This window comes from Crocodylus porosus, unplaced genomic scaffold (genome assembly GCF_001723895.1).
Source record: "Crocodylus porosus isolate Cpor-Errol unplaced genomic scaffold, CroPor_comp1, whole genome shotgun sequence".
Taxonomy (NCBI): Eukaryota; Metazoa; Chordata; order Crocodylia; family Crocodylidae; genus Crocodylus; species Crocodylus porosus.
The window spans coordinates 5,345,947-5,363,990 of NW_017728918.1; the positions used below are offsets into that span (position 1 = coordinate 5,345,947).

The 18,044-nt window shown below is 43.3% G+C and overlaps 1 protein-coding gene across 12 annotated transcripts in view; it reads right to left on the bottom strand.

The window, feature by feature from the left end:
* Window positions 1–18,044, bottom strand: part of PKHD1 (polycystic kidney and hepatic disease 1 (autosomal recessive)) — a 383,573-nt gene that overhangs the window by 175,888 nt on the left and 189,641 nt on the right. For 11 of the 12 annotated variants that reach the window (XR_002101523.1, XM_019537166.1, XM_019537170.1 and 8 more), the window contains 7 exons: window positions 16,570–16,695; window positions 12,374–12,507; window positions 9,322–9,434; window positions 7,997–8,102; window positions 7,136–7,270; window positions 3,279–3,417; window positions 1,550–1,796 (listed from right to left, as the gene is read on the bottom strand). Coding sequence is in view for 11 of the 12 variants with exons in the window: in XM_019537166.1 (XP_019392711.1) it covers window positions 1,550–1,796; window positions 3,279–3,417; window positions 7,136–7,270; window positions 7,997–8,102; window positions 9,322–9,434; window positions 12,374–12,507; window positions 16,570–16,695 (1,000 nt within the window). In the remaining variant the exon portion in view is untranslated. The remainder of the gene's footprint in view (window positions 1–1,549; window positions 1,797–3,278; window positions 3,418–7,135; window positions 7,271–7,996; window positions 8,103–9,321; window positions 9,435–12,373; window positions 12,508–16,569; window positions 16,696–18,044) is intronic. The other variant, XM_019537167.1, reaches the window with a different exon arrangement.

Consider the following 18,044-nt stretch of genomic DNA (forward strand, 5'->3'; position numbering starts at 1 on the left):
TAAAAGCTTTTTTGAAGTCAAGATATATGACATCAAGTCAAGATATATGACATCAGTCAAAATATATGACTTTGCACTCATCCTTATTGAACCTCATTTCTTTTGGTCCAACCTCCAATTTGTCAAGGTCTCCCTCAATCCTAGCTCTACTCTCCAATGAATCTACAACTCCCCACAGCTTGGTGTCATCTGCAAACTTGCTGAGGGTGCAGTTCATCCTGTCTTCCAGATTGTTGATGAAGATATTGAACAAAACCAACCTCAGGACTGAGCCTTGGGGCACTTTGTATTGAGCCATTTACTACTATACTTTTAGCCCAACAATCCAGCCAGCTTTCTATCCACTTTTCAGCCTATTCACCCAACTCATACTTCCCTTGGTTGCTTGCAAGAATTTTGTGGGGGATCATATCAAACCCTTGCTAAAGTCAAGGCATATCGTGTCTTCTGCTCTTCTCACATCCACAGTGCCAGTCATCTCATCATTGAAAACAAACAGGTCAGTCGGGCATGACTTGCCTTTTGTGAATTCATGCTGGTTGTTCCTAACCACCACCTTCTCCATGTGTTTAGATATGGATTCCTTGAGGACCTACTCCATGATCTTGCCAGGGACTGAGCTGAGGCTGACTGGTTTGTAGTTCCCTGGATTCTCCTTCTTCTCCTTCTTAAAGGTGGGCATTATATTTGCCCTTTTCCAACTATCTGGGACCTTTCCTGATCACCATGAGTTTTCAAAGATGATGGCCATTCACATTAGTCAACTTCCTTGACACATACAGATGTATCACATCTGGCCCCATGGTCTTGTACACGTCCAGCTTTTCTAAATAGTCCTTAACCTTTTCTTTCACCACTGTTTGCTACTCAACTTCTCCCCAGACTTTGCTGCCAGGTGCAATAGTCTAGGAGCTGACCTTGCCTGTGATGACTGAGGTAAAAAAAAAGGCATTGGATACTTCAGCCTTTTTTGCATCATCTATCACCAGGTTTCTTTTACCAAGATCTGGAGTTTCATTTTTTATTCCTGTGTTGCCTGTGTTGCCCTCCTAATTCTACAGAGGTATACTTGCAGTTTAGCAGTCAGGAGGTCTGAGCTGAATTTCCAATTCTGACTTTTCATAAGTCACTTAGGCCAAAAGTGTCCAACCACACTGGGTAGCTCAATTTCAAGGTCCAACTGGTAAGGCACAGACCCTAATTCTCATTTACAATAAGGCCCAGCACTCTGACTGGGTGGAGAGCCTAATGTAGGCCTAAATTAGAATAGCACATTAAAGGCCCTTTACATTGCTAAAAGCTGTGTGAATGGGTTTAACATAAATAAGAATCAGATATTAAGATCCAGTTCTGGCCTTGGCCAAGCACAGGTTTTACAGATGTGGAAACCAAGTTAATAAGGATAAAGGATCTGTCCAAGAAAGGCAGTGGCAGCCTGAGATTAAATTCAGAATCTCCGAGCCCTAATTCTCAGACCTACTACTCCTCTCTGTATAAAACACAAAAGCCTGATCACCTTTTTGTACAAAATTAGCTCTGTGGTACTTACAGTCCAATAGACATACGATGAAAAATCACATCCTTTCCACAAACACTGCTCGCTGCATCTTGACTGAAGTTGGCACTGACCACGCAGGAAGTTGCAAGTATGTTCAAAGAAGCAAGGAGATGACTTCCTTTCTGCTCTGTGATGGAGCCATCCAGATCTTCAAGGATGGCTGAATGAGGAAATGGGAACAATACCCGGTTGGGTGAATTGAGGAATTTCAGCCATTCAGCTCTCACTGTAAAGCCACCTGGAGAAAAGCAAGAGATCAGAAATTCAGATTTGCATTTCTGTGACAAGATGCAGGGGCATTACCTGCTTTCCCAGTAAACAAGGGTTAACCTCAATTCAACTTCCTCTTAACAAATGGCTGCTTGGGTTGGAAAGAAAGGAACTTATAAGTAATTGGTCACATACTATTAGCTCCATCCCTTGATTGGAAGATGACTCACTTAATGAAACAATGATGCTTAATGAATCACAAGGAAAGGGAAAGGATGATCATGATATTTGACATCCTGGATCACATCCAAGATCTATCTAAATCAGCATCCTGCCTCTGACAAGTCTTCTGGTTAGAGCATTGGATTCAGATTCAACAAATCTAGGCTTAATCACTGGCTCTGGCAGGCTCCTTGTGTGATGTTAGGCACATTGCCATATCAGTCCATGCCACTATCCCAGATCCATACCATAGAAATAATAATAAATCTTTTCTGCTCTGTTTATAAAGAAAACTCTATAGTGAAGACAATTTTATTTTCCATGTACAGCTCCTAACTCATCCTGATTTTAGCTGGTATCTTCAGTAAGTAATGCAACACAAACAGTAATGAATTTATCTTTCAGTGGGCGCATCTACACGTACAATTAATTTAAAGCAATAAACTCCGGAGTAGCTTGAGCTTGAGCTGGAGTAAACTATTCCCAAAAGAGCTTCTGAAGACCTGTCCAGAATGTGAAGAAGTGGGGAAAACAGGGTAAAATGAATTCACCATCATCTCACATACATGCACTGTTACTGGACATCAGGTACCCAGCCTGGCTCTTTCATTGGGAATATCTAATACAGAACTGGTAAGTCAGGAAAAGGACTTTAAAGGGATGCTTATGCTTCAATCCAACAGTGACACTGGAGCACTGAGGAGGACTTTTAAACATCCCTTAGGGAGCAGATACATGGGTAAAGGGTTGGGAATTAAAATGCTCTTACATAAAATGATAACCTGCAGAAAATCCAGACTCAGATTTCTTGCTTTTCAGAGCAGCATAAGATGCAATTTTTCCATCTTAGGTATCTAGACAGGGCCTCCCCACCCCTTAACCATCATTATCCATGCAGCTCCCAATCTTTAATGTATGTCTCTTTTGTGAGATGGGGAAGTGCAATTATTCAATTTTATAGGGAGGGATCTGCAGCAGGGACAAGTAACCAGATTTGTAAAGGTACTTAGATGCCTAAGACCCACTGAAACCAATGGGAGGCACCCAAATGACTTTATAAATCTGGCTGTTGGTAGCCTGTCCAAAAATCAAATAGGAAATCTGTGATGATGTAGGGACCTGAAGGCAGACTGCAAAATGTGAGCCAGCTGCCCTAAGAGGGTCCATCCTTCCATCAGGACCCAGACTGCAGTTGCTAGTGATGCATATCCACATTCATCATTCACAAGCCCAACTCTGTAATGCAGGGATATCAAGGACTTTGCAAATCTACATCCATTTAACTTACCTTGCCCTCGGGAACAGCCTGAGCAGGTGCTGATGGCAGTGCACATGCTGCTATCAAAGTTCATGAAACTTGTATTGGAAACCAACAGCTCACGCCTTTTGGGAGTTTTCAGTCCTGCTGACATACAGCTACCATTCTGCTATAAGAAAACAGTGAAATACATGAGCCCCCTCATCTCTGGAGTAAATCCAGGATCCAAATCCTCTCCTAATGCATATCAATGTAGCTTTGTTGAAGGCCACAGATCTGCAGGCATGTATAAACTCTGAAACAATATTTCCCCCCAAATCAGACATGCACGCAAGCCTTGGAAAATACAAGTATCAATAAAAATGGAGAAGAAAGCAAAGGTAAGGAGGGATAGGCAAAGAGCCCAAAGAGGGCCAGTAAGAGAAAACAGACATACAAAATAATAGTAGCTGCCCACAATATAATAAAAAGGCACATGGGAGAGACTAGGTCTCCTGCTAATCCAGGTCAGGAGGCTCCACCACAAATAATGCTGTACCTCAATGCTATGGCTGGGAACAAACAGGCACAGAAAGAGTGGAGTGAAATGAAGGAGAAGATGGCAGGAACTCGGTTGAGATGGTTGCTTTTAGTCTCATCTACCGCCCCATAACATTTACCATTACAATCATCCTAGGGGTGGGGGAAGGCACTTCTTTCCAAGCCACTACTGAATCACTGTCTCCCCATGTTAGCAATGGCTCATTCAGAGAAGCCCAAACAGTTCTCACTCTTAGGGGTTTTTTTTCTCTCCATGTGCTTATGTCTTTATTCATTTCAACCCCAGCTGCTCGCCTGATTCAATCCTTTGTCTTCAATATTTTCCCCTATCAAATATTTTTAGAAAAAAAAGATGAATATCCTTTCTTCCTTGCCAAGCATGTGTCCCTTGCCTTAGACATTCTGCCTTTTGATACAGGTAAATACATTCCCTTATGTGCCAGTGCATATGCATTCAGGTCACCCACTGAAAGAGCTAGTCCTGATCAAGCTGCCTGAAATGAGCATTAGTCTTCCCCTTACCTACCACAGATTGGTTCTGGTACCGTACTGTGAAGGGGCCAAGGGCTCAATTTTTAATTCTCCCACTATTTCCAAAAATAAAAATCAGCTTTTAAGGCACCTTTTAAAAAATTAAAGGGCTGGCAGAGTAGAATACCCAGTGTTCATGGTAAATTAATGTCATAAAGTTTTAATTGATGTTAAGGAGACATCATTATTAAAGGGGGAATTACATAAATTAAGATGTAAATTATGGCAAGGAGACTCTTATCACGAGATAATCAAAGATAATCACCCCCTTGGGGGGGGTTGAGAAACAACACACATCTGAGCGCCTCTAAACCTCTTAGCAAGTGCCGCACTGGAGTTCTTCCATAGATCCTGTGACAACAAAAACGAAGAGACTCAACACCCTTCGTAGCTGAGAGAAACTCACTGTACGGCTTGAACGCTGGAAGAGGAAACCTTTAAGGCTGTTTTTATTCAAACTTGGCCCTCCCACTATATTAAATAGAGGCCTCCCATGCTTATAAATGAGTCTTTTCCAAGAATACCCACCAGCCAATCAGACTGTCAAGATATTGCAAGCCAGTTTTAACACTGTAGCAAAGAAAATACAAGTCAGCTGCAATCAGCCATTGCAAAGCTTCTGTGATCATTAGCTGTTATTAGTGCTAGGCCCTACACCAACACCTAGTAGAAGATTTGACTTACTAGCATAAATTATTGTTGCACGTGGCATTTTTCCATCACCAAAAATGACTTAATTCTCATACCGTGCTATAAAGATGGACAGTAGCATCATGTTTTCCAGATGGAGAAAGTAGGGGGAAAATAGTGCCCAAGCTATATTAGCACAATCAATGGCAAAACCAGGACTGAAACCAACTTTCTGGTTCACAGATCCATGCTCTGCTCAACTCATGATATTAAACTTTAAAAGGTTTAGACTAGTGGTTATTAGAAGTGATTGGAAAAGGTATGATAAATAAAACAGTTTTCCACAAAAGGGTATATAGTTTCATCAAAATCTAGCACAGGGGTGGGCAAAATGTGGCCCTCCAGACTGTTCTATCTGGCCCACAGGGCCCCTAAAAAAATTTAGAAAATTAATATTTATCTGCCCCTGGCTGCCTGTCATGTGGCCCTTGATGGCTTGCCAAAACTTAGTAAGCGGCCCTCCGACCAAAATAATTGCCTACCCCGATCGAGCATGTCAAACCTCATAATTTTTTTGATGGTGGGGGAAAAATAAAAGCCCTTTTTTTTTATACTGTCAACATTGTTTTAATATAATGACTGTCAGAGTGATGCTGTTGCCACTAGGGTCCAGGAATTATGCAAGAGCCAAGAATTTTGTAGGGTGATATCTTTTATTGGACTTACTATACAGCTGGGCCAGAGTTAGACAAGCTTTCAAAGGATGACCTGATGAAGAATGCCTTGCATTCAGAAGCTTGTCTAACTCTATCCCAACGATGCAGTTGGTCCAATACATGATATCACCCCCAGAAATCCTTGCCTCTTTGGGTCAATAGCTATTTGTTTTTGCCTGTGTTAAAATATGTTAATGTTATACTGTACTATATATATATATATAAAATAATTATATTATATATAGATGGGTAATATATTATCAGTGTTTCTCAACCTGTGGGTTGTGACTCAAAAGTGGTTTGCAAGGATATATGAAAGGGTTGTGAACAAACTTTAAAAATGGACTTTTCTTAAAAGAAGAACAATGTTGGAAACTGTGGCTTTTCCCTTGCAGGCTTGTACAGTACTAGCCTGCACGGGGGTGCATGGGGCCCTCCATGCCCACCCCCCCACCCTGCTCCCCGCATGCTGGGGGCTGGAGCCTGAGGGCAGCGGGTCGGGAGTGAGGGGCACTGGGTCAGGACTGGCCATTGATGCTTACATCTGGGTCCTGGTACAAAAAAAGGCTGAGAACCACTGCTATATTATAGTATCCAACACTCCTATGACCCCAAATCAAACGTTTCAAAATGCTTGTTTTGCAGGAAATTTCACATTTTCAAATTTCGTTGTGAAGTGCAGCAGTTTATTTTTTTTTTCTTTCATAATCGTGAGATTTCCTGCAAGCCAAAAATTCTGATTCCTAGACAGCTTTGGTAGTTCTGTCCTAGTCATAACTTGACTTTTTCTTCTCTTGTGGAGGTCCTGAGGGGAGCCTGGGGCACAGAGTTCAACCCAGACTCCATGCCCTGCGTTTCAGCCGTGGGTCCTGTCTCCACTTGCCTTTCTTCTGAATTCCTGCCCCCTTCCCTGTGAACCAAACAACACAGCTCGACAAGCTGTGTCCAACCCGCAGCCCATATTGGTCTATACAATAAACTTGCATGAATTGCAGTTTCTCATCTATCTAGTTTTCCAGCTGTTTCAAATACATCTAGTTTTAAAATGCCATTGTTGTAGGGTGCTCTCTTCCCATTTCAACACAGACGAAGATAAAGCGATGATGTCTCCAGCTTGGATGAGTGACAATGATATTGCCCCAAGTATGGCATGAGAGAATACAGCAGCCCTTAAGGTACCATCTTGCAGAGGAGAGGGAGAAAGCGAAAGCCCAGAGACGAAAGCATCTAAACAAGGGGTTGGTGTTTAAATATTTCCATGAAGCTATACCTAAATCCTTACCATTCATGATATAGAGATTTCTTAAACGTTGGAACTTAACTGAACCTGCTCCTGAGACACAAAGGTAAAGCTTTGCTGAAGAACCTGTTGGTTTTTGGTTTGGGTTGTTTTTTTACTCACTCCTAATGGCTCTCAGACTGATTTGCTGGAGGAAAAAAACCCAAGACAGAATAAAAACAGCCACACACCTTGTGCCCGAGGTGGCCGAGCAATAAGCTGTTCGTTACAGAGGTATTTCCAAGGCTTTCTACTATATCAATTCCAAACTCCTTGCAAGAATGTATCTGAAAATTTTGAAGTTCAAGGTTGCTGCTTCTAAAAATCTGTTTCAAATAAAAAGAGAGAGAGAGAGAAAAAAAATCCTATGGTTTGTTATTTTCCTTTCAGCAATATATAGTAGAGGGAAAGAATTAAGGAGTTAATAGGAGTTGTCTTAATTATAGCTTGACAATCTCGCCCTTAAATTTTATTTGTACTTACAAGGGTTAAAAACACGCTTCTGTGTTGACACACACACACAAAATACTGGGGAAATGAGAGTTAATCATCAGTAATGCACATGGCTAAAATGACAGAGAAATGCATAAAAAGAGAAAAAATAGGGTTTATCATCATAGAGATGTAGTCACGATAAGCAAAATTTTGGTGACATCCAACCAGGTGACACTAGGAAGCCAGTTACAGAGAGGCAGCACGGTCAGAGCTGAGAGAATACACTTCGTTCTTATGAAACACCGGGTCACTAATAATGGTCCGAAGAACAATAAATCGATTCAGTTGTTTGGGTAACTGAGTCAGCATGCTAGAGAAACAGTAACAACATGCAAATCAATTTTATATTGCAAGCAAACATTTCCAGGGGTAGCATCCTAAAATGGCAGGGGTTGAACCACAATCTCTTCTAATTCTACAATTCTACACCTTCTGACCTTTCATTTTTTTTAATAGTTGGCAACATTAACTAACCAGGTGCACACAGTCTGTACATTTGCAGCAGACACTGATGCATCCTGAAAAAATCTCAAGATACTATTAAAATAAACACATACCTGAGCCCCACCTTGATTCCTCCAGGCCATGAAGCTCTGGAACAGAACTGGACCCAGGCCATTTGCACGTTGGGGCTGATATTCTGGGTATACCAGAAGGCCATATCTGGAAACAAAGTGAAGACTGAGAGCGCTCAACTTTCTTTCTGGCTACTTCTGCACAGGCTTTTCTTAGATAATCACAAATCTCCCATAGATCTCTGCAGAGATCCATCCTAGCATATATCAATAATAAAGAGATATCTAGCAGTCTCCAAAACCTATGCCACTTCTTTTGCATGTCTCTCCAGAGTCCTAGACTCCAATTAAACAAAGTACATAATTTAAAGCTTGTGAATGATCCCATTCTTACTTAGCAAAACAGTATATGTTGGTCCTGGGTATGACCAGAAACTGCATCCAACTGGAGGGCCTGGTTGCAACATGGTGGGACTGACTACTTGTGGTGGGGTAGGTCCTATAAAATAACACAGTGTAGCAACCTACAAAGTGAGGAGAGTAGAGGGTGCTTCAAAACCCTAGCCCCCACTGCCTTGCAGGTGTTCCTTGGTTGGAGAAAGGCTAAGGGACATTACCTTGACAGAAACACACCCTCCCTGAGGCTTTAGGCAGCCAACAACAGTTCTTATCTGCTGCTCTCTGCTACAACCATTGAGACACCGAACATCTGGACTCAGCCTGGCCTTTGGGCAGCCTTCATACTCTTGCCTAGGCATAAGTGTCAAAGGTCTTGGTGTAATGGTTGTACACCAAGTGGATTCATCAGGTACCTGGCTAGCCCTCGTATGTGTGCATCATGATACAGTGGATTGACGGTTACCTACATGCGTGCTTATATTTGTGCATGTGCTCCAGATAAAGCACATTGGCATGTTTTTTTACCAGTTTTACAGACAAAATGAGATCCGTCACATGCATGCAGTTGAACTGGTGATCCAAAGCTTAGTTAACACGTGCCCTTACATCTGCACTGGAGTCACTTCATCCGCTAATCCAAGGCAGCCACCTCTGGGGTAATATGCAGCAGCTGTTAATAAGACAGCTGGCAACTACACTGCAGCTGAGAACCCACAGTGAAAAAGAAGCATCTCTTTGAAGCTAAAACGAAAACTACTTATAAACAGTCCTTAAGAAATAGGCAAAACTAAATCACTGCTAGATGACAACCCTCAGGTAGTGAAATCTTATTCAAAATAACTGTCTGAATACAAAAGTTTAAATGTATATCTAAAAGGAGAGAACTTTTTCTAGTTTTCTATTGCAATTATAGCCCATTTTCATTGTATGGGACAAAATGTCCTGAATCAAAAGGAATCCCACTATACCTTGTGCAAGAATGAGCTATGTTCTTGCTGAAGGAGAGGACAGGCGTTCGAGATGGTCCCTTGGGGGAAAGATGAAAGAAATAACCATCCCCAGCAGCACAAACCATGTTACCCTGCAGAGAAATATAAAAACACATTGATATCGGCAAGTTACCCCAAGAGTCCTGGAAATTCAAAACTTATTTTAGAGGCCAGCCCTCTGTTCCTAATCCCTCAGCTCATGTAAGACTCTTAGTGAAGTCAATGCATATTTGGTCAAGCTCGGTCGCCCTCACTCACTCCTGTTTCCTTTTACACCCCAGACCAACAGCAGAAGCCAGCACTGCACGTTCAGACCAGCTATAGTGTCTAGAAAAACAGCAGGCATATATGGAAGCACATTGTGATCTGCAACACACAGGTGAAGAAAATCCAAGGTGACTAATTTTTTTTATCCACTGAACTTCACTGTGTAACTAAGCTGTCTGATTAAAGATCAATTGTTGAATACCTGAAGTACTTACCATGTTTCTTTCTTGATATACATATATATTTTCTATACAAAAAAGGAATCCCACTATACCACGTGCAATCCAATTGCAATTTTCTACCCAAAAAAAATCAAGTTAACGCTGTGTCGGAGTAAAGAAAACGGTCCCTCAAATTCAGAGTTAACAGCTGCATAAAAGGCTGGAAACTGAACGTGGATAAATTCGGGCTTGAGATAATGTGTATGAGCAAGCCTCCATGCAGAAGTTGCTGAGTGATGTTCTTCTGATGTTATTAAAATATGAGGTTAAATTAGTTTATCGCATTAGACTCTTCTACCATAAAGCCCATAAATTCACTACTTGCAGAGGGAGTGGATAAGCAATAAGATGCTGAACCTCTGAAGCCGCTGGGTGAAATCCTGCCACGCTGAAACCCTTCAGACTTTTGTCACTGATTTTATGGGGCCAGGACTTCAAGTGTAACCACTGTCCAGACCTGGCCCACGTGGGCAGCAACCAACTGGTTGGTTGGCAGCAATTGTAGTGGTGCTTTTTAAGTGGATATTTATTGACCAGGATCTGGACTGGGGCCCACCACCCTCCTTAGCATGAATTGCTTTTGAACAGTAACGAGTTTTGGTCCCGAATGATTAAGTCAAAACCATGCAGTGACCTCGAGGTGAAAGCCTCCATATTCCACCTCCATTCTCCCGACCCGTCCAAGTGAGTTCCCTGCAGTCGTGATCCTTGACCCCAGTCAAGAAGCAGAAGTACATCAGTGCTTTGCCTTCTCTCAAGCATTGCCTTCTCTCTCTCCTTGCAGAGCCGCTGCTCTTTCGAGTGCGCCACCACTAATCCCCTTCCTTTAACAAAATACTTCTGCAGTCAGGTCACATTATGCTCAGGATCTTTTACTTGCGATTCCAACTGTGTATTCTGAGGATGATTCATAAGAAGAAAAAAAAATGCTGCAGATTTTTTTCAGGCAGCCGGTGGCTTAAGGGCAGGGGTTTTAGGCAAGTGGGGAATTTTGTGTGAAAATCAATTCTTTGTGGAAGTCAGTGTATTACCAATGTCCACACAGCCAAAAACCCAAAAAGAAATTGCCTGCCCATGTGTGCCAGACACGTGGAGAAGAATATCTGAAGTCAGTAAAATAAAGCCAGCTGACGTTTCAAGCGTCTCTTAACTGTACAATAGAGACAATATAAATATTTCATGAATGCCTTTAGATGAACCATGCTAGGCCTTTAAACCTCTGCTTGCTTTTCTCTCCTCACACAGTGTAAAACACAGGAGGACTATTCCCCAACTTTCGGACCCCGCCAGAGTGGGGCACATATTCCCGATGGGTCTGCGGTCAGTGAGCATTCGCATTGCGGCAGGTTTCATCAAATGTCGTGGCAAGAGAAATGATGAGATCCAAATAGCATCCTGTCCTCTGTCTTGTATCTGAGGGAGTGGCTAGTTGGATGGTATCGGGAAGGGGTTGTAGAAGACTTTTTTTAGCACGGAAACATCAGTCATTGTTGTGACAGCGCGTTGCAGTTGTTGGTCTTTATACTGGTCTGATGGAGAAGTGCCCATTTAAACACTAATGAACACCCCTCTCTGAAGCCTTGGTTAGAAGTCAGGGCTCAGTTCATGTAGAGACTAGACCACCTTCTCATGCTAAACGGTGCTTCCTTTATTGCCTGAAGCACATCAAGGAAGTACTTATTTGGAGGACAAGCAGAGGCTTTCCCATGCCCCAGGTTTTCAATGCACTAGGAACTCAGACAAGTATGGATCTGATTGCACCAGGCACTGAAGCATCCTGAAAAAATCTCAAAATGCCATTAAAACAACTAGCACTAGGAACTCAGAGAAGTATGGAGCTGATTCTTCTCACCAAGGTTCAAAATGATGTGAACAGGAAATCAGTCCTTATATATCCTGAAATGGGTGGTGGCAGCTGAGCTCTGTCTGCCTTCATGTGGACAGAGGTCTGAAGGTGAATAAAAGATTTTCATTGACCTGAATCAATATTTTTCTATTTGGATATTTTATGAAAAATTTTGAGATTTCAATTTTTCAACACATTTTGGAATGAGGTTTTTTTTTTTGTAAAGCTCAAAGATTTTTGTTGGATGGAGAATCTCATCCTTTCCAGCCCTACTTTAGAGTCCCTGAGGTATTCCTCGGTCTCATAACTATGTGGAACTGGATTGAAACTGCCTTGTCTCACTTGGTTTGTCATCCAGACTATCTTATATCTTGAGTTTGATATAAATGACAAAACTAGACAGAAATGGATTAAACATGTGTCTTGGGATTTTTTCACCCCCAATATTTTCTGAGTCTTTTGATGAGCCCAAGATAATTTCTGATTTTTTTTAATGAAACAAAAAACTTGGAAAGAGTTAAGAGGATTGGAATTTTCTTGCAAACACTTCTCCCCATGCTGAAAAGTGAAATTTCTAATAAATATGCATAATATCAAAACGCACTAAAGCCAATAACATTCTGCATTTTGTCACCTTAGGAAGGTAATCTTCCAGCTCTTTATGTTTTTTCTTGGATAGGGAGCTATTTTGTTTTACCTCTATCTGATTAGCAGGAGCCTGGATATAGATCCCTGCTGGTGACACAGCTTCGAGGTTGGAAAGTCCATCAGTTCCAGATAGTCCGATCAGTATATTGCGCCTGATTTTGTTCCCCTGCTCCAACCATCCTCCTGAAAAGCAGTCACAGACAGAAACTCATTACCTACAGCTCCAAACCGTCATCTAGGTAGATCACCTACTCCCCATGTTTTAGTCCTGTCCAGGCTGTTGTGCATGATGCTATGCACTGCCTGCTTCTGACTCCCCACCAGAGCGATGGTTGCATTTCCTGACGCTCTATATATTGCTTGAAAAGCTCTTGGGAACCCATGTCGAGTAAAAGAAGAGGAGATGTGGGTGGACAGGATCATCTTAAAGTGTCAAGGGACTAAATACACAGTGTAAAGATTGTGATGGTGGTGCACAGTTCACATCTCAGCTAAGATCACAGGGTAAGGCAGAGAATGTTAGTATTCCTAAGTGGGGCACAAATTTGGAGAGGTCTCGACCCAGGTCAGAGCACCATGGTGACAGGTCTCTGAGTACCTCCACATAAGAAAGCTATTGCATCCATGAAGAGCACAGACCAACTGCAGATGCTCCTCAGCCTGGTGAAGGATGTTTGTGCCTGAAAGCTTGCAAAGAATTTTTCCAGCTATGTTACTTGGTCTAACAAAAGATATTGGATTTACCCAAAGAACCTTGTCCACATAAGAAACACTCTTTCCCCTAAAGCAGAGGTTCCCAAACACCGGGCTGGGCCACAAAGGGTTGGTGCAGGGCCGTGGCACGAGCCCTTGGCTCGGATCCCCATCTGTCCGCCTGGGCAAGTGGCTTCTGCCACCAGCAGTGACATATGGGGTTAAAGCTGGGGGGTGGGGAAGCCCCAGAAGGGAGACAACTGGCTCCATGCATTCTTCCCCACTCCCGTGCCGGTACACAAGAAAAAAAAGGTTGGGAACCACTGCCCTAAAGAGCTTACAGTCTAAACATAGGTGAAAGAGAAGGGAAAGGGAGTGTTGTTATACCCCAATTACAAACGGGGAATGGAGGCCAAGAGAGATGAAGTGACTTGGAAAAGGTCACATGGGGAACTTTGTGACAGAGCCAGGAATCATACCCAATCTCCTGTGTCAAATACGTTTTAGCCAGCCATATTTACAGGACATTCATGAATAGATCTCAGCAGAACTCCTGTAACCATACACCTCAATTCCTTAGGTTATTTTTTTTAAAGCCATGAACTAGACAATGGACAGGCAAGTTCAACCAACTCCCCCAATCACACCAGCATCCCTGCATGTGGTAACAAGGTCCTACAACCTGCTTATTGTGTAGGTTAGCAAAGAGAGGAAAGAAACCCCCTGTAGGGTGTCTCTAACCAAGTGGCCGGGCTCTAAGAATCAGCCATGCTCTGTTCTGCCTTCATTCTCAGACCCACTGCATTGCAAACAAAAAGCCAAAACCCTACTACCTTTTCTAACCTCTAGGCAAGGGGTTGGGGAACACCATAGCCTGGGTTTGCTCATCTTCTACAGCAGGCTCCAGTGCATTCTGCTTGCCTCTTTCTCCGTAAAGCTCTCTTGAATCTCCTAGCTCAGCCCTACCCTTATCATTAGATCATTCTCATTGTATGTCCAGCTACACTACATCTGGTTAGCCTACAACAGGGGTGGGCAAAATACAGCCTGTGGGCTAGACATGGCCCACCAGGCCATTCTATCCAGCCTGTGGGGCCCCTAAAAATTAGTAAAATAATGTTTATTTGCTCCTGGCTGCATGTGAAAGCTGACAGGAGCCACAGGCCTTAGGACCCAGGGGGAGCCCTCATCAGAACTGAGCAGCCCAGTCCTGCCCACCCCCAGCCATTTCACTCTCTTCCTGCCTCTGCCATGCTTCAGCACCATATGGCTCCCAGTTGCACTGCTGGACCGGGGTGCATACAGGAAGTATGTCTCTGTGTGTGTTTGTGTGTGCAGGCAGGGACAGAGTGTCTGGGTATGCATGTTCATAGGGTTTGTCCCACAAGCACACCCCACCATACACATGTACCCATTCCACCTCGCACTGCCATACATGCAGACCCCCACACCTCCTCATACACTCCAGCCACCCTTTCCTCACACACATCTCCCCACAAACTCCATACCCACCCACACCCCACATACCCACACACTCACAGTCCCCTACAAACCTATATGCACCCCCTATGATATACAAGAATAAAACTTCATTGTAAGCTATTGTGCGATCACCTCTATGTACACTACAGAAACACATGTAAATCAGGACAAAAATATTTTTCAAAATCAAATGAATGAATGCAGTAGACTTTTGCTTTTTAGAATATAATTTGGCATTTTTCTGGTTCTGAGATGGCAAAACCCCTTGAGGAAAGAAGTGCTTCCAGGGCCAAAGGGAAGGACTTCAGGTGGCAAAGGCCAGCGAATAGAGGGTGGGACTTTCAAACACAAGATGGCAACCAGGGGGAGTGGCCCCTGTCAAGGGGCGGGGCTACCCATGAGGCCCTTGACAGCTTGCCAAAACTCGGTAAGCGGCCATCCATGCAAAAAAATTGCCCGCCTAACTACATAGCTAACTACATCCCACCAGTCTTGCTCCAGGCTTGTTCTTAGCTCCTAAAGGGGCAGACAGCCCCGTTACAGTCCCTTGATTTTCTACTGTAAGGAAGCTGTCAACTGTGTGGAAAAACAGCCAGCCCAGTCCAGGAAAGATTCACATCTCTCTTCCTTTAAAAGGAACCCGGTCCTCCCTTGGAATAATGTTAGCTGAAGTTCCCCCTAGTTCAAGGAAATACATTCCTGCCCTGATAACAACTGTCGGAAGTGCAGCTGCTCCCCTGGAAAATATGCATCAGGTTTGGGGCTTTATTTTTCATCTGTCTTCACGGCCTCTTTGGCTTTTATCTCTTTGTGGAACTATATCCTACTGAGAAATGTTTCCTTTCTGGATGGTATTTATTTCAATCAAAGCTACTGTCAGAACACAAGCAAGGGCCTGAACCACTGCTTTTGACAGCCATATAGATTTGAAAGGAGGCATACAAAGTCTTGGCTTCTAGGCCAGAGCCTCGTTTGCCAATTAATGTTAAGCCCAGAGCAGCTTTTATGCCTGTCCTGCAAAAAACAAAAAAAACCAACCCAAAAACCAACACCTCCCTGCCCCCAGAAAATAAGGGTTTTAGATGAAACTGCTTTAAGATCTCAGTAACAAAATGATACACTCATTTACCAGACTCTCTGGAGCTACTGACATTGAGATCATTAAAAGTGTCTTGGGGATACAGTGTATTCACACAGACCTTCAGAGGACATGCTAAGCTCAGCCTGAGCATAAGGCATCCATCTCAGTATGAATAATCAGAGGCATTGTGGGTGGTCAGAGATCAGTGTTCACTTCCTGCCTTTGCCACTGGGGAAACTCACCTCTTTTATGCCTGAATTCTCCATTTATAAAATATACCTAATAATACTACTCTTCCATATCCTTTAGTTGCTTGTGAGCCCATGAGGACCAGAAACTGTGTCTTACTAGATTTAGTGAAGTACCCTCCACCGGGCCTCAATGAGTGTGCTGAGCTGCGAGGCAGGATGAAAAGTTTTTCTTTATCTGTTTAAATGGCAATGAATAATCCTGAGCCTACAACTGGTGGCAGCCAAAACAAATCAATACCATTGCTCAGGTGGCAATATTGCAAATATGAGAGTGATTTTAGTCCACGAAAGTATGTTGGTGTTCACCATTTCACTTCAAGTTCCTGTTCAGGCAAGTTCTTACATCTCTGCTTATTTTTAGGTTGTTTTTACACCCTTTCTATTACAGGCAAATCCATTACTTTAAAAAAAAAATCTCTTACCTATTGCTAGATTGTAAGGAAAAGAGGCAGGGGTGGGAATTGAAGCTGTTTCACGTGTATTGTAAGAAAAAGTTGTAGGCAATGCATGATGACAAGAAGTAGTGGCATAGTGGCAAGGATAGTGAAATGGCGACATTACATGATAAAGCTTGAAAGTCATAGTCCACAAGACAGCTGCCAGAGAGCACAGATATATGTTAGCAACTCAGCAAGGGCTGTCTAAAACTAACTTTCTTTCCCTTTGGAAATTTTGATGGATGACACCTTTAGCATAAAGGCCACACACAGGTTGGTTGAAACTTTCTCTCTCTCTTACCCAGCAGGAGCCCGTGGCCTGAAATGTTATAGAAAACATTGTTGTCCACTCTTAGGTCCGAGGTCCCAGAGATCCTGAGTCCCCGGCCAAAGGAATCCCAAATAGAGCAGCCACGAATGTAAGAATCTGGAAATAGAAGAGTACTGTGAGAAGAAAGCAGGAATAGAAAAGCCAGGCTCCCTTTTTTAAGCACAATGCTTTTGCATGAAGTATTCAGCTACTGATGCTACGTGGTTGATCCAACTTGCTCTGACATGTCAAAGAGATCAAGCAATTTAAGCCATCTGCTCTTACTTCATAGAGGTTTTTTATTGTTTTTTTTTTTTTGAACCAGCCTTCAGGTATTGCTACCGGGATGAATTTTCCTCCTGCAGAAATAACTATGAACTGATAAAACAGGGTGCTACCGTTGCACAGCATCATGATGTTTGAAAGCAGAATCATGCTATTCCAACAGAATATGGCAGGAGGCCTGCAAAGAGCCCATAATTTTCATAGCATCACCCCATTAACTGACATTGTGTCACAACATGGTGACACTACGTGATTATGGCTTGCACAACAAACTCTATGTAATAAGTTTTGCACAAACATGGGGGGGAGGGAGAATATTTGCCATCCAGTGGTCTTTGAAGTAATACATCAGCAGTACGAGATCAGCAGTATGAGATCTGACAATCTCCACCCCCGAGCGCTGAGGGAATTAGCAGAGGTCCTTGCGGGATGCCTGGCACGACTGTGCGAGCACTCATGGTGCTCTGGTGTGGTGCCAAAGGACTGGAAGAGGGCCAATGTGGTTCCCATTTTCAAAAAAGGGAGGAAGGAGGACCTGGGGAACTATAGGCCGGTCAGTCTTACCTAGGTCCTGGAGAAGCTCATTGAGAAAATTATCCAGGTGCACATGTGCAAGCAGGGGAATGTATCCTTAGGGGCAACCAACATGGGTTTATTAGAGGCAGGTCCTGTCAGACCAACCTGGTGACATACTACCAGATCACTAAATCCTTGGATGCAGGTGTCAGGGTGGACGTAGTCTTTCTGGACTTTAGGAAGGCCTTCAACACTGTCTCTCACCCTATTCTCATTAAAAAAAATTAGGAGATTGTGGTGTTGACACCCACACAGTCAGATGTGTTGCCAACTGGCTGGAGGATCACACCCAGAGAGCGGTGGTGGATGGGTCATTTTCGACCTGGAGGGATGTAGGCAGTGGGGTCCCCCAGGGCTCGGTCCTCGGGCCCGCGCTGTTCAACAACTTCATCAGTGACTTGGATGAGGGAGTAAAAAGCACCCTGTTCAAATTTGCTAATGACACTAAGATGTGGGGGGATGTGGGCATGCTAGAAGGGAGGGACAGGCTGCAATTGGATCTGGACAGGTTACAGGGATGGGCAGATGAGAACAGGATGGGATTCAACACCAACAAGTGCAAAGTGATGCACCTGGGGAGGAAGAACCGGCACCATACCTACAGG